Here is a 14,486-nt window from a genome sequence, read left to right as displayed (position 1 = left end):
ATCTTCGTTTTTGTTTGATACATATACAACTGAATATTGTAACTTCCTTAACAGTATGGAAAAACACACCAGGCCGTTGAAATTGTCATTATTACGTTCTTTATCGTCAGATACAGTCTGTTACAAATGGCACTTTTTTTATTCAAATTGTCAATATAGAAATTTCCTGCCCTTAATGTCAATGATTTGCACGTGCAAGTCGACCAATAACCTGAAACAACCTTGAAACAATGCGAACGAACATCAAGACATTTTTATTGCTGATACTACAATTCAAAGATATTACCCAAACAGAACATTCTGCCTGGTTTCTGCCTTAAGGCACCGCATCACTGCATTTGTAGTGTGGGTTGATGCCTGCCAGCTGACACGTGCAGTTGTGCATGAGATGATTATTCATGCTGACGCTGAAGACGTCGTTTGCCCCATGACATTTGCCGTTAGCGTCCTCGCACACTGGAAATATAACGTGACTTAGTGAGTGAGTAGCCACTTTGAACAGTAATCAGTAGTGAGTGAGTATGTTTTTTACGCCGCTTTTAGCTGGAATATCACGGCGGGGGACACCAGAAATGCGCTTCACACATTGTGCCCATATAGGGAATCGAACTCGGGTCTTCGGCGTGACGAGCGAACGCCGTAACCACTAGACTACCCCCACCGTCCCAGTTATCAGTAACGAAACAGCGTGTCAGATGTGTTTTTGTTTGTTTGTTTGTTTATTTATTTTTTAACGCCGCACTCCCACCATGACGGCAGTCTGTAAATAATCGAGTCTGGACCAGACGCCAGTGATTGATATCATGAGCATCGACCTACGCAATTGGGGTACTACGACATGCATCAATCAAGTCCACCCGATCCCGTTAGTCGCCTCTTACAACAAGCATGGGTTGCTGAAGACAGTTCTTGGAGGAACGTACGAAGTGAAGCCGAACTATGATGTTCATGACCTCCGTGAAATTGTTTTTACCCATATGTACCTCTCGAGTCGATAAAGTGAGGGGAAGTATGGTTTTCGCTACCTTTAGCAACATTCCAGCAACATGACGGAAAAGGTTTCACCCATTGTACCAGTGATGAGAATCGAACACGGATCGATAGCTTAATAAGCGAATGCTGTAACCATTCTTCTACTCCACCGCTCTGCATTGCACATAACTAACACAGAATATTCTACACCGAATACAGGTCAAGGTTTTTAGGGATGAGTGAATATTATTTTACACCGCAGTTATTCCAGCTATATAACTGCAACCACGAACGAGTGTACCATCAACTTTAAAACCAAGGCATCACCCTATCCGCGTTATCAAATGCTGTGAGTAGACAAAGTTTTCCGTATAATCGATACTAGGTTTGAGAATGTTCGGTCTCGATGTGACAACACTGAACTAAGAATGACTCACATGCAGTGGTTGGTTCCAATGAGAAGAGTTTCACCCCAAGGAGTACTTGCTGTTTGCATTTGTGCGTGCGGCATTTGTCGACATATGTTTCTCCTGGTTTGACGCACTCGCGGCTAGGTGTAATGCAAGCTTGAACAGAAATACCAAGTCACACATAAAAACCTTCATGTTAAGGTGCATTTGGAACACATAACCTTCATGTTAAGGTGCATTTGGAACACATAAAACCTTCATGTTAAGGTGCATTTGAACACATAAAACCTTCATGCTAAGGTGCATGTGGAACACATAAAACCTTCATGTTAAGGTGTATTTGGAACACATAAGACTGTCATGTTAAGGTGTATTTGGAACACATAAAACCTTCATGTTAAGGTGCATTTGGAACACATGAAACCTTCATGTTAAGGTGTATTTGGAACACATAAAACCTTCATGTTAAGGTGCATTTGGAACACATAAAACCTTCATGTTAAGGTGCATTTGGAACACATAAAACCTTCATGTTAAGGTGTATTTGGAACACATAAAACCTTCATGTTAAGGTGCATTTGGAACACATAAAACCTTCATGTTAAGGTGTATTTGGAACACATAAAACCTTCATGTTAAGGTGCATTTGGAACACATAAGACTGTCATGTTAAGGTGCATTTGGAACACATGAAACCTTCATGTTAAGGTGCATTTGGAACACATAAAACCTTCATGTTAAGGTGCATTTGGAACACATAAAACCTTCATGTTAAGGTGTATTTGGAACACATAAAACCTTCATGTTACGGTGCATTTGGAACACATAAAACCTTCATGTTAAGGTGCATTTGGAACACATAAGACTGTCATGTTAAGGTGCATTTGGAACACATAAAACCTTCATGTTAAGGTGTATTTGGAACATATAAAACCTTCATGTTAAGGTGCATTTGGAACACATAAAACCTTCATGTTAAGGTGTATTTGGAACATATAAAACCTTCATGCTAAGGTGCATTTGGAACACATAACCTTTATGTTAAGGTGCATTTGGACCACATAAAACCTTCATGTTAAGGTGCATTTGGAACACATAACCTTCATGTTAAGGTGCATTTGGAACACATAAAACCTTCATGCTAAAGGTGCATTTGGAACACATAAAACCTTCATGTTAATGTATTTGGAACACATAAACCTTCATGTTAAAGGTGCATTTGGAACACATAAAACCTTCATGTTAAGGTGCATTTGGAACACATAAAACCTTCATGTTAAGGTGCATTTGGAACACATAAAACCTTCATGTAAAACTGTCATGTTGCATTTGGAACACATAAAACCTTCATGTTAAGGTGTATTTGGAACACATAAAGACTGTCATGTTACGGTGTATTTGGAACACATAAAACCTTCATGTTAAGGTGCATTTGGAACACATAAAACCTTCATGTTAAGGTGTGACCACATAAAACCTTCATTTAAGGTGGAACACATGAAAACCTTCATCTTAAGGTGTATTTGGAACACATAAGACTGTCATGTTAAGGTGTATTTGGAACACATAAAACCTTCATGTTAAGGTGCATTTGGAACACATAAAACCTTCATGTTAAGGTGTATTTGGAACACATAAAACCTTCATGTTAAGGTGTATTTGGAACACATAAAACCTTCATGTTAAGGTGCATTTGGAACACATAAGACTGTCATGTTAAGGTGCATTTGGAACACATAAAACCTTCATGCTAAGGTGCATTTGGAACACATAAAACCTTCATGTTAAGGTGCATTTGGAACACATAAGACTGTCATGTTAAGGTGTATTTGGGGCCTATACATCCTTCATGTTAAGGTGCATTTGCAACACATAAAACCTTCATGTTAAGGTGCATTTGGAACACATAAAACCTTCATGTTAAGGTGCATTTGGAACACATAAAACCTTCATGTTAAGGTGCATTTGGAACACATAAAACCTTCATGTTAAGGTGCATTTGGAACACATAAAACCTTCATGTTAAGGTGCATTTGGAACACATAAAACCTTCACATGTCAACGGTGTATTTGGAACACATAAAACCTTCATGTTAAGGTGCATTTGGAACACATAAAACCTTCATGTTAAGGTGTATTTGCAACAAATAAAACCTTCATGTTAAGGTGCATTTGGAACACATAAAACCTTCATGTTAAGGTGTATTTGGAACACATAAGACTGTCATGTTAAGGTGTATTTGGAACACATAAAACCTTCATGTTAAGGTGCATTTGGAACACATAAAACCTTCATGTTAAGGTGTATTTGGAACACATAAAACCTTCATGTTAAGGTGTATTTGGAACACATAAAACCTTCATGTTAAGGTGTATTTGGAACACATAAAACATGTTGTCATGTTAAAGGTGCATTTGGAACACATAAAACTTCTTCATAAAACCTAAGGTGCATTTGGAACACATAAACCTTCATGTTAAGGTGTATTTGGAACACATAAGACTGTCATGTTAAGGTGTATTTGGAACACATAAAACTTCATGTTTCATTTGAACACATAAAACCTTCAAGGTGCATTTGGAACACATAAAACCTTCATGTTAAGGTGTATTTGGAACACATAAAACCTTCATGTTAAGGTGCATTTGGAACACATAAAACCTCATGTTAAGGTGCATTTAAGGTGCATTTGGAACACATAAGACTTCATGTTAAGGTGCATTTGGAACACATAAAACCTTCATGTTAAGGTGCATTTGGAACACATAAGACCTTCATGTTAAGGTGTACACATAATGACACATAAAACCTTCATGTTAAGGTGCATTTGGAACACATAAGACTGTCATGTTAAGGTGCATTTGGACCACATAAAACCTTCATGTTAACATTTGGACCACATAAAACCTTCATGTTAAGGTGTATTTGGGGCCTATACATCCTTCATGTTAAGGTGCATTTGCAACACATAAAACCTTCATGTTAAGGTGCATTTGGAACACATAAGACTGTCATGTTAAGGTGTATTTAAAACCTTCATGTTAAGGTGCACATACCAAACCTTCATGTTAAGGTGCATTTGTGCAACACATAAAACCTTCATGTTAAGGTGCATTTGGAACACATAAAACCTTCATGCTTCATGTTAAGGTGCATTTGGAACACATAAGCATCATGGAAGTGCATTTGGCATAAAACTCATGTTAAGGTGCATTTGAACACATAAAACCTTCATGCTAATGCATTTGGAACACATAAGACTGTCATGTTAAGGTGTATTTGGGGCATATACATCCTTCATGTTAAGGTGCATTTGCAACACATAAAACATTCATGTTAAGGTGCATTTGGAAGTATTTGCATCTAATTGTTGGGGTTTTGTATAAACATTTATTTGATATATTGTTTCTATGTTTACGTTGATATCTGACATTCGCCAAGAGCCGAACAACATTATGCCGAGACTGATCATCCGATTGTCTCCAGTTTGTTAATGGTTTCACTTATCAGTTTGTAGACAACCTCTGTTTTTTTATTTCAACATTATGATACATACATAATTGCGATATCTCTAAATCAGCTGAACAAATATTTGAAGTATCATATTGAATTACCGAATTAATCTCCTTTTTAAGTACGTAGTGTGACGTTACGGCCAAATTTTGATTTAAACAAATAAAATTACTTGAATTTAATGTGATATCATCTGAGATTTTTTAAATATTGACTTTAATTTTAAAAAATATTTGTAATCGAGATCTCAATGAGCACCATGTGGTGTCCTACCATGGGCAGGCAAACAAGAACTCTTTGTCGAAGATCGACCAGGAGGCTGTGACAGCCCTTTAATTGTGGATTGTTGTGTATGATTAAATACCTGAACATACCAGCTGGGGACAATTACGCAACTCAATATCTGATGTCAATATTGAAGGCTGGAACTTATTCAAAACGTAATTTTTTACTAAAATATGTCAAAAATCAGTTCAAAGAGATCGCAAAGGATATTTGGACACTCTTTTAGGCAATTATAATTCCACTGTGTCATCGTGAGCTTCAGTTTGAGACACGAAGACCCGATCCCGTTAGGTGCATCTTACGACAATCATTGGTTATTGTATCATCTTTATTGGGTAAGAGAATGGAATGGAAAGGTGAGTGGAATGAAATGATGACTGTATAATTAAAATATTATTTAAAATATATAATGAATCTATGCTCTAGGGTCTTTATGTGAGACGGAAGTATAATTTCAGAGCCGAGGAATATCATAAACAGCGAATTGTGGATTCGAACTCACATCTTTGAATCCCCCCATACCTTATAGCGTCACCCGTACCCTTGTTTAATATTTATGTGCAATAGGCTTGGTTCAAACAAACCTTTGAACAATGGGTCACAGTGTGTCATCTTGCGGGACAAAAGCACGAAGTGGAGCAGATTTTAGGCCACGCTTATGACACCAGAGGACACGGTGCAGACAAACCCGGAAACATAATCAGAAAGAATCTAGGATTTGAATTTATGACACGCCAAAGGGAGATAACTCTACACCGAAGATTGGACCCTTACATTTTGAAAGATATATTGACAAAAACACAAATACAAACAGAAAAGGTCGACCGTCTGTGTTGACTTCTCCTTGAGGGTATATTACGACACTTGGACATTTTTCATCTAATAACTCTTATACGTATCGACCTTTGCGTAGTTAAAGTAGATATAGAGACTTTCATATTACAACTCTTACACGTATCGACCTTGGCGAATCTGAAGTAGATATTAAGACATCACCTGGCGCAAAAAGGTCATAGTGACCTTGCTGATACTCCTCCATCAATACCAGGTAAGATGTCGACAGAAAAACATGCTTACACGTGCTTTATTGTTGAAGATTTGCCAAACAGTTGATACTGATTTAATATGATTTTTTAAAAGCTTACTGCACCTGGTGTAACTGCTTGTTCTACCCTACCGAACCCCTCTACTGGCGTCCGCACACCACTTGGTGTTCTGGCATCCAACTTGAATCATGTCAGTGTACATAACTCGTACTTGTTAATTAGACATGGATTTTCACGTAAAGGTCATGAGCATGAGGGCACATAGACGAGAAAACAAAGGTAACTTTAAAGGAGTAACATTTCATAGCGTCCAGTTTATTGTATGCTTTTCACACTTTGCTAAGGATCAAATCATTGATTCAACAGAATGATTTCGGGTCTAATTTGGTTTAAATATCTAAGCTTATTGTAAGTATGGATCCTAGGTTTCAATATGTCATTTCATCTTGTGGATCCCATACCTGAAAGTGACAGGTGTTGTGTACTTGTAAATGACTCGTTCCATGATTTGCAAAATGGTTGATTGGTGCCATGAAAACCATTTTTATGGTTACTCATGTATCAAGTGCATACGGTTAGATTAATGTGGTTGTTTGCCTAAAAAAGGGTTAATATATTCTTATTTATACAGTTTTAAATGTATACAGTTTCAAATTATAAATCCATGTTTAAGTAAAAAGTGGGAATTTTTTGTGATCCTTAGCAAAGTGTGAGTAGTATATGTATCCGGCATGGTGTAGTAGTGGTGGTGGTGGTGGTATACGAAGTAGTAGTTGTGGTAGTAAAAGTAGTGGTGGTGATGGTGGAGGTAGTAGTTGTGGTGGTAGTAGTGATAGCAGTGGTAGTAGTAGTGGCGCTTGTTGTGGCGGCGGTTGTGGTAGTAGTTGTAGTAGTTGTAATAGTAGTAGTAGTAGTAGTAGTAGTAGTAGTAGTAGTAGTAGCAGCAGCAGCAGCAGCGGTGGTGGTGGTTGTGGCGGCAGCAGTAATAGTACTAGTAGTAGTAATAGTAGTAGTATCAGAAGCAGCAGCAGTAGTAGTAGTCGTCGTATACACAGTTGTAATAATGAGTTAATAACTCACAACCAAGTGATCACATACCGAAACCCATTCAACAAGAATAATTGTTTACACAAACAGTAAATTCCTTATCCCGGAAGGAACGATGGGATGTTTCAGGAAGTATATTTTCAAATGGTCTTCGTTGATGGACATCATCAACACACCAGTGCACGACTCCGTTAACCGTCGTATCAATTGCAACAGCTTGGTATTTGAGAGACTGGTCCTGCATCTTACCTTGACTTATTTCAAACATGCCCACACTGCCATTCCTCTCCTCACAACGCCTCGTTACACAATTGTAGGTTTCCGTGAAGTTAGCGGGGAGGCAACTGACGCCATTGCTACAGCCTGTAACAGACACAGGGGTACAGTTAGCTAACGCTTAGTCTGCAGAAATAGAGGAACACATTTAAATCAAACAGGTGCCCCAGTGAGATAGGAGATTCGACGTGAACCCGAGGACAATCTAGACTTGCTTCTTTTAAGGCTTTTGTATCATTGGCAGAGCTGGCGAAGTGATATTGTGAAGGAGAGGTGAGATGGGGTTTAACGTCGTATTTGAGATTATTTTGCTCGTACGGCGACGCGCATGCGTGTCTATGTGTTGCTGCTTGTACTAGTCCAGACATCAGCTGGTTTTAAAGTGTTATCTCACTGAGATATCATGTCGCAGTTCAGCGTCTATACCCCACTCAGGCACATTATACTGCTCGGAGCGGACAAGTCCTTTTTTTATTATATTTAATATAATAAGAGGTAACTGTAGGTAATTTGCCGTATATATGTCCTGAAGTAAATTAAAGTATAAATGGATTCCCTGGTCCAGAATCGGTTATTCAAAGAATTTTGTTGTATAACTGGAATATCATTGATTGCGGCCTAATACATTATTCACTTATTCACTTTAATACTGATAACATCACAATTATTATGTGTGAATGTTATACGCAGTCTTTGACAGACAAGAAAACAAAACAACCATACAAGAAGGGCAATATTATTTACAGACCGCCGTCATCAAGAAGGAATATTGCTGTTATTTAAGTTTGACCATACCCCATTCCTTCAGCAGCACCCTGTAAGATCGATGTCGCCCATGCATCTGTAGGTCACAGGTGTAGTTGAAGCAGCCCTGACGGAAGGTCTCATTCACCCCGAGACACGTACCGGCGATCTCACAACCTGAAGAGATAATTAATGCAGAAATATCACATCACGGGTCCATTAACTTAACACTCTTAATGCAAATGTTTAGGTACTCTTTGAACTGCAAGGGGCGTGGGGTAGCCTAGTGGTTGAAGCGTACGCTCGTCACGCCGAAGACAGGGTTCGATTTCTCGACATGGGCCCATTTATGGTGTCCCCCCGCCGTGATATTGCTGGAATATTGCTCAATGCGGCGTAAAACTAAACTCACTCACTCACTTTAAACTTCAAGGTACTGCTTTCTCTGAATTTGTCGTGGTTGATAGGTGTTGCTGTTTATTTGTTTATGTTACTCTGGAATATGACTGGCTACGCATTAAACAAACAAACAGAAGGTCCATATGACCCCTATGAGCACGTCATCACCCATCGTGTGTCAAAAATTTGTTAGAAAATTTGTACAACAGTGTTGTGTCGAAGCTGAAGGGACATGCATAAATGCTTCGAGGTTTCCGATGTTCGACACAACCACAAATTGATAACTAAATACGGATACAAAGGTGTCAAGCCTTTTCTTCGAGACAACGTAAGTTCGACAAATGAAAATTCGGTACAATTGTGTTTGACTGATTTTTATGTCATGCCATGTAATGACCTGACGTGAAATAGACTGTATTTTAATCGATTTGATTTGAATTAAGAAGATCCTTACAAAGAATAAAAAGTTCTAGTTGCAAATTACTAAATTAGTTAATAATTATATTATTGAATGAAATAATTATTGTTTAATGAGTATAACATGCAGTACACATGTATGTAACACTAGAGTTATTCAGAGCCAGTACGTACTTCCGTTTACCAGACTGATTCCGATAGCGCCATTGTTGATTTGGCATTGGTAAGCGAAACACCCGCTGGTCCAAGTCTGGTTAATGTTCATGCACACACCGTTATGGTTGCATCCTGAAATACAAACGTTCAGGTTGATGAAGCATAAGAAGACGCGGTGCCTGAATGTTGTTGCTTCCGATAGAATTGATCTCTACCTATCCTGATGTTGATGACTCAATGTATCTGCATGTCAGACTTTGATGACTGTGCGGAACGTCGTTTATAAAATCTCTGAAATGTCTGGTCCAAAATATTTAGAATATTTACACGTCGCCTCCATAATTAGCTTGGGAAAAGTGCTCATGATGTCAATCACCGAGCTGATTGGTCCGAACTCGTTCATGTTAAAATACAGACTGCAGTCATACTGCCCACTGAGGAGACGGTAAAGAAAGCAATTTGAAATAGTATTTCTGAACGTAGTGTTTAACTCACACAAAACAAACAAAACCTTTCACAATTACATGATGACATGATAAAAAATAGTATTTAAAATTATGAAAAAATATCATCACTGTATTCACATTATCTCGGTATAATTTCATTTTATATAATAACGTATTACTATAACAGAGTATTGCCTCTCGTTCTGCACAAATGTCGAGAAAAACCCATATAGGTTTTCTGTGATATGTCACCTTTAAACATAGAATGGGCGGAGAAAGAAAGGTGTATCATGTGTACACGGGGGCAATGCAAAACAGCAATGTGTTGTAAACTGCATTTACAACGTTGATATTCACGTACCATTTTGTCATCATCATGTCATGACACCTATCACACTGGTGTGTACGAAAATTTGACTTACCAGCCTTGACCTGCTGAACGATGCCACCATAACACTTATAGATGACACATGGGCCTGCCACAGAGGTTGTGAAATTTTCGCCTTCCTTGTAAATCTTGCCACCGACTTGACAAGTCCATCCTGTGACCGTATTTATTGAAAATAAAATAGATATATCAACTGGAACAGTTTGCAGTAAGTGCAAGCAATCAGTTTTAAGACTTCATCAGTCCAGTGTGTAAGGTTCAAACACGTATTGTATATTCAGTCTATAAACGTAATATATACGTGTTAGTTTCATTTTAATGCTAGATATCACAGCGAAACATTTAAGTGTAGAGTTTAAATGTGTATGAGTGAGTGAATGAGTTTAGTTTTACGCCGCGCTCAGCAATATTCCAGCTATATGGCGGCGGTCTGTTAAAAACGAGTCTGAACCAGACAATCCAGTGATCAACAGCATGAGCATCGATCTGCGCCATTGGGGAACCGATGAATGTGTCAACCAAGTCAGCAAACTTGACCCCCGATCCCGTTAGTCGCCTCTTACGACAAGCATGGGCCACTGAAGATCAAGATTCTAACCCGAACCATCACGGGTTAAATGTGTATGTCTTGTGAAACCACAAGACTGGACCGCTTGTTAAAGACAGGTCATCACACCACAGAGTTACGTGGTGTTAGACTGAGATTTCTTGAATTATCTAATATGTATCATATCTACACTTAGGCCATTGATATACATCATAGCAACCTCACAACACCGAGTTAAGTCATACACACACAACCACACCCCACACCCCTCGCACCACTGATTTAAGTCATATCGACCTCACAGCTTTGATTTAAGTCATATGGACCTCACACCACTGATTTAAGTCACATGGACCTAAAACCACTGATTTAAGTCATATCAACCTCATACCACTGATTTAAGTCATATCGACCTCACACCACTGATTTAAGTTATATCGACCACACACCACTGATTTAAGTCATATCTACATTTGTACATTTATACCACTGATATAAGTCATATCGACCTCACACCACTGATTTAAGTCATATCAACCTCACACAAATGCTTTAAGTCATATCCACACTTAAACCACTGATTTAAGTCATATCGACCTCACACCACTGATTTAAGCCATATCGACCTCACACCTCTGATTTATGTCATATCTACCTCACACCGCTGATTTCAGTCATATCTACCTCACACCACTGATTTAAGTCATATCTACACTAAGACCACTGATTTAAGTCATTTTAACTTCACACCTCTGATTTAAGTCATATCTACCTCACATCTCTGATTTACGTCATATCTACACTTAGACCACTGGTTTAAGTCATATCGACCTCACACTACTAATTTAAGTCATATCTACACTTACACCACCGATTTAAGTCATGTTGTTGTTTAACGCCGTACTCATCAGTATTCAAGCCATATGACGGCAATTTATAAATAATCCAGTGATCGATATCATGAGCATCGATCTTAGCAATTGGGATCAATCAAGTCAGTGAGCCTGACCCCTCTTACGGCTTTGCATAGGTTGCTTAAGACCAATTCTAACTTAGATCTTCACCAATACGTTTGCGAGTGGAGGCTCCTTAATGTATATGCAGAGGAGAGTGTAATGGAGCTGTTCATTTTCACCACTTACAAATTCCAAAACGTCCAATGCCTTTACCACTTCCTGTTTCAATCACACATCGAGAACACACAACGGAATACTTTTCCAAAATAACTCAAACATCTCAGTTCTGAAAAAATGTTTGAAATCGCCAATAAAACTAGAACTGGAGTAAAGGGACGCTCTTCCAATTGTTTTACCATGTTGCTTAAAGCTTTGTGAAACCCAGGGACCATCAATTTCGTAATCAAGGAGATTTCAGCCAACACCCGGCAGATCCTGACACGGATAAGGGACGCAATCACCTTTGTCATAAATCCCAATGATATTCAATTATATTCACCAGAGTCTTCGATGGAGCAAACGGCATAGTGTAGGCCAAACAGACACAATGTGACGGCGAGCAAAACCAAACTGGAAAGGTAATTGGATGAAGAACAGCAGTGTTATCAGAAAGTTTGTGATATAGTTACAGTATTTGTTTGTGTTTGTGATATTTAAAAGAAACATCTTTGAGTCACTAATTTATGCTAATGTAGATACAAGGATTCATCAAAGTAATAGTAAACCCCGTTTCATATTTCTCCAATTTCTTTCTTATTTTGCTCATATTAAATCGAAAGATTGCATAAAACTATTTCCCTTATTATCTTACTTCAGAATTTTCATTGAAGATAAGGTATATATAGCACAACTCCAATTAACCTCAACTTGATATTTGTTGACAGTCTTCAGGACTTCGAATCAACGACTTTTCTTGTCCAGTTATACTCTGTTAATCCGAACGAAACAGCTCAGATTCAATCGTCCTTAATGAAACAGTTACCCTATTTCGCATCATGGGTAAAGTATATCTAAATCATGGGTAAAGTATGTCTAAATCATGGGTAAAGTATATCTAAATCATGGGTAAAGTATATCTAAATCATGGGTAAAGTATATCTAAATCATGGGTAAAGTATATCTAAATCATGGGTAAAATATATCTAAATCATGGGTAAAGTATATCTAAATCATGGGTAAAGTATATCTAAATCATGGGTAAAGTATATCTAAATCATGGGTAAAGTATATCTAAATCATGGGTAAAGTATATCTAAATCATGGGTAAAATATATCTAAATCATGGGTAAAGTATGTCTAAATCATGGGTAAAGTATATCTAAATCATGGGTAAAGTATATCTAAATCATGGGTAAAGTATATCTAAATCATGGGTAAAGTATATCTAAATCATGGGTAAAGTATATCTAAATCATGGGTAAAGTATATCTAAATCATGGGTAAAGTATATCTAAATCATGGGTAAAGTATATCTAAATCATGGGTAAAGTATATCTAAATCATGGGTAAAGTATATCTAAATCATGGGTAAAGTATATCTAAATCATGGGTAAAGTATATCTAAATCATGGGTAAAGTATGTCTAAATCATGGGTAAAGTATATCTAAATCATGGGTAAAGTATATCTAAATCATGGGTAAAGTATGTCTAATGAGTGAGTAAGTGAGTAAGGTTTTACGCCGCTTTTAGCAATATTCCAGCAATATCACGCCGGGGGACACCAGAAATTTAATCACGAGGCTACCCCACCGCCTCGTTTATCTTGTGTATATGTGACATTACCTATTCATATCGTCCATCGTCCATGTTTTCTGTAGACGTCAACTCACATACAAACAAAATATGTCACGAATCTGTGTAAGGTTTCGCAAACAGAACATTATTTATGAGATACAAATGCCTCATGACCCTTAGATAAAGCAAGTAACAAATTGACCATCGCGAACTGTTTCAGGATAAATTACATACACTAACAATGAAGTCACTAACTGACACTTACAGCGATAATAGTGTGTGACATACGCTATGTATTGGGTTACCATATCGTTCAATTCGAAACTTATCAAGTGGCGTTGTTTTAAAATAATTTGTTATTGATCGACGAGTCTATGCACCAGTTACATCACGTGTGTTGTAGACTGGGACTGTCTGAGCCTGTCTCATCAATTTCCGATGAAACTGAGTGAATAATCAAAAACTATACATTGACAAAAACTCAGTGTACAAACAACAGCCATACCTTCGATAAGAGCAGTCCATGGTGGCGAGACCAGCTGGAACTATAGGAGTGTGAAGGTGACAAGTTGAGCCAGGTACGCCAGCACCGCGTCACCTGTCCGTTATCTTATCTCATTGGTCAAACTTTAACGGTTGTATTGGCTGACTGACTGAGTATTGTTTTACACCGCTTTTAGCAATATTCCAGCAATATCACGACGGGGGATACCAGAAATGTGCTTCACACATTATACCCATGTAAGAAATTGAACCCGGGTCTTCGGCGTGACGAGCGAACGCTTTAACCACTAGGCTACCCCACCGCCCTCAGTTGTATTGGATTCTTAGTGCGAAATGTTAAAATGTATATTTATCGACCGCTTCAGTGTTTCTTGAACTGAGTGAGTGAGTGTTTATTAACGAACATTGTTGCTGTCTTCAGGAACACATGTTTGTTGTTACTCGGTGAGGTGAGGTGAAATTGGGTTTAACGTCGTGCTTGAGAATATTTCACTCATATGACGACGTGCATGCGTGTGTATGTGTATGTGCGGCTGCTTGTACTAGTCCAGACTTAAGCTGGTTTTATAGTGCTAGCACACTGAGATACCATGCCGCAGTGAAGCATGAATACCCCACTCAGACACATTATACTGACTCCGAGC

General features: G+C 38.2%; 1 protein-coding gene across 1 annotated transcript; it reads right to left on the bottom strand.

Annotated features, from left to right (window-relative positions):
- Positions 1 to 239: 239 nt before the first annotated feature.
- Positions 240 to 13,906, bottom strand: LOC124261481. Its single transcript, XM_046695802.1, has 8 exons — positions 13,844 to 13,906; positions 12,103 to 12,173; positions 10,135 to 10,254; positions 9,285 to 9,398; positions 8,346 to 8,471; positions 7,524 to 7,637; positions 1,410 to 1,538; positions 240 to 456 (listed from the first exon to the last, which is right to left on the bottom strand). The coding sequence occupies exons 1-8, from the start codon at positions 13,861 to 13,863 to the stop codon at positions 317 to 319; spliced, it is 834 nt and encodes a 277-aa protein (XP_046551758.1). The 5' UTR covers positions 13,864 to 13,906; the 3' UTR covers positions 240 to 316.
- Positions 13,907 to 14,486: the final 580 nt, after the last annotated feature.

Source organism: Haliotis rubra, unplaced genomic scaffold (genome assembly GCF_003918875.1).
Source record: "Haliotis rubra isolate DU_JTF1 unplaced genomic scaffold, ASM391887v1 Scf8, whole genome shotgun sequence".
Taxonomy (NCBI): Eukaryota; Metazoa; Mollusca; class Gastropoda; order Lepetellida; family Haliotidae; genus Haliotis; species Haliotis rubra.
The sequence above is the reverse complement of the archived record's forward strand: the minus strand, read 5'-3'. Positions and strand labels throughout refer to the sequence as shown.